Below are 8,783 nucleotides of genomic sequence, written 5' to 3' on the forward strand. Positions count from 1 at the left end.
ATGTGGGATCCATGAAGCTTTTCCCACTAGTCAATTCATAAAGCTTATTCAGTATCTAATCAACTTTAAGGTTCCACAGTTTCACCATCTACTAAAAAAAAAACAAAGATAAATTTCCAGACTGTGCAACTTCATCTCTCAGGAACCGAATTACATTCCTCATCGCTTTTGTCCTGTGCATTCATTTTAATTTAGTTATGATCTTATTCTTCAGAAAAAAAAGTATATTGACAAAATAGGTGGCGAAAGATATCGGTCAAATAAATGAACACTGCCAATCACTGAATTTAACTGAGGTTTCAGCAGCAATTTAATACTTTGGCCGCTCATATGAAAGTTTCTAAAACAAGAGAGGGTAATGAAATCAGTGCAGCTTTCTACCACGCATGTTTCATTATAATTAATTTTAACTGAGTTTAACTGAAGTTTGTGCATTTAGATGAGACGTCTGAGATGAGGAGACAATAAAACAAGATTTCAGACCCTGGGACTTGCTTCTATAATAACATAGACTGTATATACAGAGATGGACACGGCCATTGTAGAGCATCGAGGTAAGCAATTTGTCCATCACCATTTCAATGTTTTGAAAGCAGACTTCTATTCCATCATGTCTTTTCCACATTAACTTTACATTTAAGATGTATCTATCTCTCTTCTATATACAGTCCATGTATAACACCACATTGGGGTAAAATGTTATTTCCTTCCTATTTTAACCCAGGATTTAACCTAATCCAAGACTTGATAGGAAATTGCTGTAATATGTCACCCAGATAACATGTAATCAACATGCAAAGAGAAAAACACTCATGCCTTGCCCTCTAGACAATGATGCAATCTATCAGAATTGCCTTTCTGCCTTCCACCTGTCTTCTTAGCTTTGTGCCTCATGCGCCTCACAGAGCCAAGCAGGGAGAGCTGCTGGGAAACTGCAATCACAATCATCTCCTTTCAGAGCAAGACTCAGATTGGCTCTCCAGCTGTTTCACCAATTACAACTTTTTCACTGGCACTGACACCAGAAGATCCAAGCAATATTAAAATGAAGGCTGCTTTGATACTTCAATAAAAAATACTCTGTGAATACTGAAGTAGTAATGTTGAAGTTATAAAAATTGTCTTTCTAATTAGTCCGTTTTTGTTTGTCTTTTTGTGGAACAGTAAAAATAAAGTGGTGGAAATGGAAGTTGAACAGGGCTTACCACGTTCACATACATCTGATGACAAACCCACTTTCTTATCCCGTCTTTGTTGTTTGTTTCTCCAATTACAATAGTCTCATGGAATATAAGGAGCTTACATACAACAAGCCAACAATACAGCTGGCAGGGGCTGAGTAAGAGTTGAATCAATTTCAAGGTTTTTTTTTTCTCATGACTTCATCATGTGGACAGCAGCCAGCGTTGTACACAAAGCTGACAGCTGGATTCATCCTAAGCTGCATTTCTGCGGTCTTTCAATAGCAATTGAAATCCCGTTGTAGACTTTCTGTCTACGCCCATACATTCTGAAAATGAAGAAACACAACAACTTGTCTAATATTATAACGCATCAGTAAAACTACAGTCCTTTGCTGTCTCAAACGTTTTGAGCAATTTAAAAAAATCGATCAATCATTTGCAAAAAGCAAGCATGCTCAAAATCTGCTTATTTTTTAATTCCACTCTTAAATATTCTTCCATAAAATTTAATAGTGTCATGTCACCTTAAATGTTTAAGAATGCCATTCTGTATTCCCTTAGAGGATTTTCTGGTGTTTAATTCATGTCTGTCGGGTGAATCTGTGGTTTGTGCATGCACATAGAGCAACTCTGATAAAGCTTCAAGAGTTTTCACAGTTGACTGAATGTCTGAACACCCCTAGAGAGCTTGGTACAGTGTCAGAGATGCCTTTCCATATGTTGGTTTTGGTGAAAAGGTCTTGTTCATGTATTCTCCTGAAACATTCTCTGCAGGGAGTAAGTGAACAAGAGCCCGACTGTTCTGCCCATCTGTCCCACAGTGGGGACTCGCTTTGGTGCCTGGGTGTTTCTCAGGTGAGCACTAATGTTCCAAGAGGTTTTCCCTTGAGTTACACACCAGACTATCTCTAAAAGAAGCATTGTTGCTCTGCATGCTTCATTGGAGGGATCCAGAAGTCTGCTGTATTTCAGCTGAACTTGTCATTCATTCTTTGTATGTGTTTGTATTTGTATTATTCATACATACAAAGCCTCTGTCCAGGAATTTCTCACCTTTCCCACACTGGAGGAAATAAAATAAAGCTCTATGAGTAGGATTTGGATTTTCATCCTAAATAATAAATAAATATCCCATTTAACATCCTCGCAGCAGCTGTCTGATGTGGGAACAGGCAGGGCTCACTGCCCTTGTGAAACTGATGTTTCTGATGTTGTTGACTTTATGGATTTTATATCTGATACTTAACAGCAGGGTAGGGCTTTGGCTAATTTATTTATATATTTATTTTCTCTTGGCGAATAAGTTGGGCGATTACTCTCTAAAAATTGAGAAAGTAATGGCTGGGTCAAAAAACTTTTAATATAAATAATTTTTGTTTAAGCAGCTGGGAATGGGACTGAAAAAGCCTTCCACCTCTCCTCAATCCACAAAGCTCCAGACCCCAATTTTTATAACACGGGTGGTAAGCCCGCAGACGTACAGAGCCATGCAGCTCTTAGGCACTCTCAAATGAGAACTTACATTTTGCCTGGCCCTCTCACCCAGGACCAGATTGCCTGAGAAGACTCTGTCTCCCAGAAAAACTGGAACATGTGGCCTGGGAGAAGGATGGATAAGAGACATTTGACTATCAGTGGTCTATACGTGAGATAGATATAAAGAAAGAGAGAGAGAGAAAGAGATAGCCTTCAGCACAGAGTATCTTAAGTACAATCACAGTATAATGATTTGCATCAAATTCTGCAGGTTTTCTTCTTGTACCACTGCAACATGAAGCGCAGTCCAGGAAATTCAGTTTGATTAACAGATCGGTAGAAAATCTCTGCTTACATTGTGAACCATCATGCAGGCACAACTGATAGAACAGCTGGCTCACTCTGCATTTCCTTGGCATGAGCTGACATGTTGGCGCTCTTGCTCAGTAGCTAGTTTGAACTTATTCCAATGAATATAAAGGGATACATTTTTTTTCATGCAGGGTAATGGTGGTCTAAATAAAACCTTAGTTAATTGCTCAGTTTATACATGCTAGCCTTTTTCACAACTGCATTTCAGCCTGTTGACAATACCTGCATGCAATAAGCCAAATGTATAATTCAGCTAGATTCACAGATGGTACAAAGTCTGTGTAATGTCCAATTGCTTGCATTTGTTATGTAACTGTATTCACAACAAGCGAGCAGGAATCATGTGTTCTGCCTCCTGCACTGCCTGAACCAAAAGGAGTGTCCAGTAAGGAAAACACATCTGAACCTCACTGTCTCTGTTTGGCAGAGAGGAGTGCGAGAAAGAATGACACAGTGATGCTCCTAAAGCTGTAATTTAAAAGTCACTTAGCCACTATCTATCTATCAATTACCTAAAACAACGTACTACAAGAAAAAGCTAATATAAATAAAATATGATCTTCTCAAACTATAAAGAAAGGGAAATTGTTGAAATTAAGTGAATGTCTCTATTTAAAAAATTTCATGATGTGATATTATAGTATATAATATATATTATATCAGAAATCTGTTCACTATTTTATACAGATTATATCTGTAAGGAAGCTGACTAAATATTAACTGATAACTTATGGCAAAGGGGTGGGATTAAATAAGGGTGTACTTCTTCCCTTTCAACATGTAAATGAATCAGCAGTATTGACTTTTATAGTATTTTTTTCTCTCTTATTTTCTTTACTAAATGTACCTGTATATTGTTTACATGTTTGAAATAAATTAGCAAACAAACAAACACAAATGGGTCTTCACTTACAGTATGTTGTGCTCACCTGTTTACATTATTCAAAATGCAAAAACACTTAAACAGCTGTTGGAGGAGGACAAATCCAGTGTGACAATGTGAGGACAAATCCTCACATTGCTTTCTTTCTTTGGGTTTACAAGGAAAGATTAATGAATTTGTAGATGTTTGAAGATGGCTCGGCCACATCCAGACACCTTCCTGGCCGCTCCACTAATTACTACACATAATGTCCTCTTTGTATATATTTACCTAGTTACTGTATATAATGTTTTCTCTCTCTTTTTGCACAGTCGAGGAGCGTGTCACGACACATTTCACTGCATGTACTTGTATAACTATGCACGTGATAAATAAAAGATCTTGAAACTTGAATCTTTTAATAACTAATCAGCTACTTTAATTGATCAGATTTACCAATAATTTGTGGTTCTTTAATTTTTTCGATATGGTAATGCTTTCTAATCCACCCAACACATATTGGCCACTTAAGATTTATCATTAACAATACCTGTAAATAGATTTGTAAGTTTCCTAATCTAGATAATCACAGTAAAGAGAGATAAAACAGACAAAAATGTAATAAAAACAATACAAAAAAGTTAAGCCAAACCCTAACAAATCATGCTGTGAGTATAAGGCAAACACCCACTGTTCCAAAATGCAGCATGTGCCTTTTATCTGCATCGTTCCCCACAGCAGATGGAGTCCAGCCCCAGAGCACTTTTATATCCTGGTGACATATTTCTTTTGATAACAACATGCCTGCGAGGGAATCCAAACAAAGTACGATTATGGCAATCTGCAGTTCACAAAAAAAGTGTGTGATCATACACTTCAAGACTAAAACTGGGATAAAGACGGATACGTAACACTTAGGAAGCTCTTTCTTAGCTGTGAGTCTTGCCTCAAGTATTTGGGTAGTCCACTAGGGATCATGAGTCTGGTAAACGCTTTATCTTTTGTTACACCTGGCTAATGAGAAATGTACATGTTAGCAGAGATTTTCTGGCATTTTTTTTTTTTAAATGGGGCAGCACATGGGGGCATCGAAAACTAGTAATAAGGTTCACAGGAACATGTAAAATTCAGTCAAAAATAAATACTAAACCATGCAATATATTCAGCGATTTTAGTTATGGACACAACACTGTCCTTGATAAACAAGTACTGACATGCTAAGTCACAAAATGGTTGCTGTGCTGATTCCTAAAATTTCAACACAAATCATAAAATCCAGTCTGGTAAATATATTCTAGTGAGTGCTGAAACTAAAGAACCATATCTAGCTGTTAAAAAGTCATCTTTCTAAAGTAAAGGGATCAAGCCACTGAGGGGTATATGAGGAAAAGTATGTACTTATTAACACTGAGTGAATGAATCATTCTTTATCTATATACTTTGATCCCCCAAACCTTTCATTTTTGCCCATTTCTGTACTGATTTGCATTGCCATCACAAGTCAGTATGAGACATTTTGAGTAATCCAAATGTAACATATGAGCAGACACAACTAATCGGTGTATGAACACTTGATCCAACAAGTGGTAAAAAAAGAACACTTTCCAATAAGTTATAGCTTACATAGTCACATGATGTTTCCTTTCTTTGCTGGAAAATCAATCTTTAAGTTATTTTTCTGGGAAACTCTTAGTAACAAAATCTCCATTAAGCAAAAAAGACAGTGATTGGTGCATCCTGGCAGTCGTGGGTTAAAGGCACTCAACAAGTAATCGCAGCACTTTTGAGTTAGAGAATCAGAGACTCACACTCAGAATCTGTTTTCCAAAAACCCTTCATCTCTTCTCAATCCCCCACTCCAGCTTCCTGGAAGAAATTTGAATCCCCTACACATGATTGGGGACTTTTTAAAGAGAGGTTTTTTGCAGTGAAATAGTAAAAACAAGTAAACAAAACTAAATCCATGTAATGGATGTTCAGAACCTATCTTTAGGATAACTCTGTCTCAAATGTACAGCTCACATACAATTTAATAGCCTGGACCAAAGGAGGCAAGAAAATGAGCAACCATGAGCAATAGCCCCGGGCGATGCATACACATTTATTTCTCCACCAAAGCCCAAGGGGGGGCAATGTCACAATTGTCCTCAATTTCCATTTTCTTTGCAGCTGGTTTTAATGGCCACTGAATGCTGGATGTAATGAGACAAGCAGAGACTGTAAAATATAGCCGAGGTGAGTGAAATTAATTTCTGCTCCTCAGAGAGAACTCTACATTTTCAGCCACACTAGTAGTGTGAGTCTAGAAATAGAAACTTCACTTAGTTGGTCCATTTGTTCATTAATCTGTCAGTCAAACACTTCCAGGGTGATGTCTCTGAATTGACTCGACTCACTGCTTCTATATATAGAACATAAGGAGCTAATGACATTGATCTACTGGCTATAAATGCGTCACACTTTCAATTTGTTCAACATTTAATGTCCTGACACAGGACTGCTTTACAGCTCAGCATATCCCAATGACCTTTGACATATCCTGCACGGGTGGTGTGGATGGTTTCCCACAGATTTATATTATGTCACTGGCAAGTATGGATGTGGTCATGTTTGGATGTGCAAGCATGTGGAGGAAAAGGAGGTTCACATGCTTTCTTAAGCTGATTATCAAATAATTCCCTTTAGCAATTTCACCATAAAACAATATTTAATATATACAGTCTCTTCAGTATACCTCTCATGCTGCATTTGAGCTGTCACTTTACAGTCTGCCAGGGGAAGTCCTTGTTTGTTTCTGCATTGTCCGTAAGCTTAGAACACGGGTATATGAAACAGTTCTCCACCTTCTGCAGGTTCTGGTTGGAGCAGACCTTCAGAAATGGAGAATAAAGACTATCATGGTCACCTGCATGCAGCCAGACATGCCCGTGGTCTGACAAAGAATCCGATTTAACAACAGGAGATTTAAGGCTAAAAAAGAATTTTCTGTTTTCTGTTGGATTATGAGCTGCTCAGCCATTTTAAATGCCCCAGAGCGGGTCCTTTCATGATCTCCATGTTCAAACAGAGAGGCTCAGTCCTAACAGAAGAACCTGTTAGAACATGCGAGGTCTTCTACAAGTCTGAGATTTTAATTTGTTCAGCTCTATTCTTTGTCATTGTTCTTCTTTTAGTGCACTGTTTTTGTGCTATTATTCAGCTCACTTTGTTCTGTGTATCTCTTTGCTTCTAAATGCTGCCTTAATCCTTTTTCATGTCTCAAAGCAGTTTGAGCTGCTTTTGTTGAACACTGCTGTAAAATAAACTTGAAAATTGTGAGGCTCATATTCATGCACACTGTGTGAACAGTTTATTCTTTGTTTGATATCATATCCAAATCACCCCCTGTATTTATTTTTCCTGCAGCATAAAAGAATCTAACCGTGTATGCTGAGAGCACAAACATCCCTAAAGATAAAGTTTGAGCTGACCTATAAACTTTAATAATATGTAGAAGGTTGCCCCACCTTCAGGCCACACTTGCTGGCTATGAGACCTTTTTCACATTTCAGTTACTTCTGTTATCTGTTATGCAACAACCTCTCCTGTCTGACAAGCAAAATCTTTACTAAACACCTCTATACTACTAGGAAGCATCCCAAAAATAAGCCCAAAAATTCTGATAGCAAAGTCACTTTCACTTGTTTCACATCAGGAAGTTTTATTGAAGGCTTCGACATTAAACGTTAATACTTGCTCTGACATCTTTGACTATATAGTTAAACTCCCATAAATCATTTAATTAAGTGGATGCACCCGAGAAGCCATTTGTCCTGCTTTTTGGTTAATTCATTTATCCAACATGGTGTCTGCACTAAAGGAACACAGCTACCGATCATATCTCTAAACTCTGCCTGCAGGTATCACACCAAGTGACACCGAGTCTCCGTGTCATTTAAATGACTTTCAACTTTCTCCACGTGGCTCGATTTTAAGTTACCGTAACTTATTCAAGCAGCTGCAAACTTCCAGATAAAAGTTCTATGCGTTTTTCTAAGTCTGGTAGTTAACCCACAGTGGGATGAGTAACAAATGCATCCTCAATCAGGCAACATGGACGAGATGAAGAAAAAGAAATTCGCTCCATCTCAGTCTTTGCTTACCTTTCCCTCCACTGAGTATCTCCGAGTATGCTGCACTGCTCCTGCGCTTTGGTTCATGTTTCAGCACCGCGGACAGCTCCAGAAATAAAAACGATCCAAATCAGTCCGCAGATCGACAAACTGTAGCTGAGACTCCGCACAGACACCAACTGCCCGATACTTCACCGCTTTGCTTCAAGCTGTTTACTGGTTCGTCGTCTTCCCTGCGACACGCGTGGCTTCTCAGCCAATGATGCCTTGTGCGTAAAGACTTGCTCCGCTGGTGCGCCAGCTGTGACTGCGAGCGGGGGACACAGCCCACTTATCCCTCACTCACCAAGATAACATAACAAGCTAGGAACAAGCTGGTAGTCGGACAATAAACATAAATATTAAAACTTATAATCCAGCAAAAACATGCTTTTTTCTGATAAACATAACCCGATACTGGACTTGACGTGACGGGGTTGCAGGCACCGGAATTAAGCCCTTTCTAAAAACTGAGATAAAAGCACGTCTTTGCATGGGGAGATTACATAACATGATAAAACTGATTACAACAGCTTCCTGCATGTTTACAGAGCTGCACATCTGCATAAGACATCTATATTCGTTTTTTTTTTTTTTATTTACTGTTTTCTAGCTCCTTTATTTCACTTTCTTTTATCTCATTTTACTTAATTTATTGAATTTAATCTATTTTGTTATCTGTTATCCAAGTTTGTTTATTTTTTGCAAGAGTTTTGACTGCTGTAGTGGATGAATTTG

At 38.1% G+C, this 8,783-nt stretch overlaps 1 protein-coding gene across 3 annotated transcripts in view; it reads right to left on the reverse strand.

Moving 5' to 3' along the window:
• The window catches only part of LOC120730879 (inactive dipeptidyl peptidase 10-like), a 138,797-nt gene extending 130,285 nt beyond the window's left edge, over positions 1-8,512 (reverse strand). The window contains exon 1 of one of the 3 annotated variants that reach the window (XM_040027448.1): positions 8,037-8,510. In XM_040027448.1, the coding sequence (XP_039883382.1) occupies positions 8,037-8,093 (57 nt within the window). In that variant the 5' untranslated portion in view covers positions 8,094-8,510. Of the gene's footprint in view, positions 1-8,036 lie in introns of all 3 variants that reach the window. The other 2 variants (XM_040027447.1, XM_040027449.1) reach the window with 2 other exon arrangements.
• Positions 8,513-8,783: the final 271 nt, after the last annotated feature.

The sequence above is a fragment of the Simochromis diagramma genome, unplaced genomic scaffold, assembly GCF_900408965.1.
Source record: "Simochromis diagramma unplaced genomic scaffold, fSimDia1.1 OVJJ01000343.1, whole genome shotgun sequence".
Lineage (NCBI taxonomy): Eukaryota > Metazoa > Chordata > Actinopteri > Cichliformes > Cichlidae > Simochromis > Simochromis diagramma.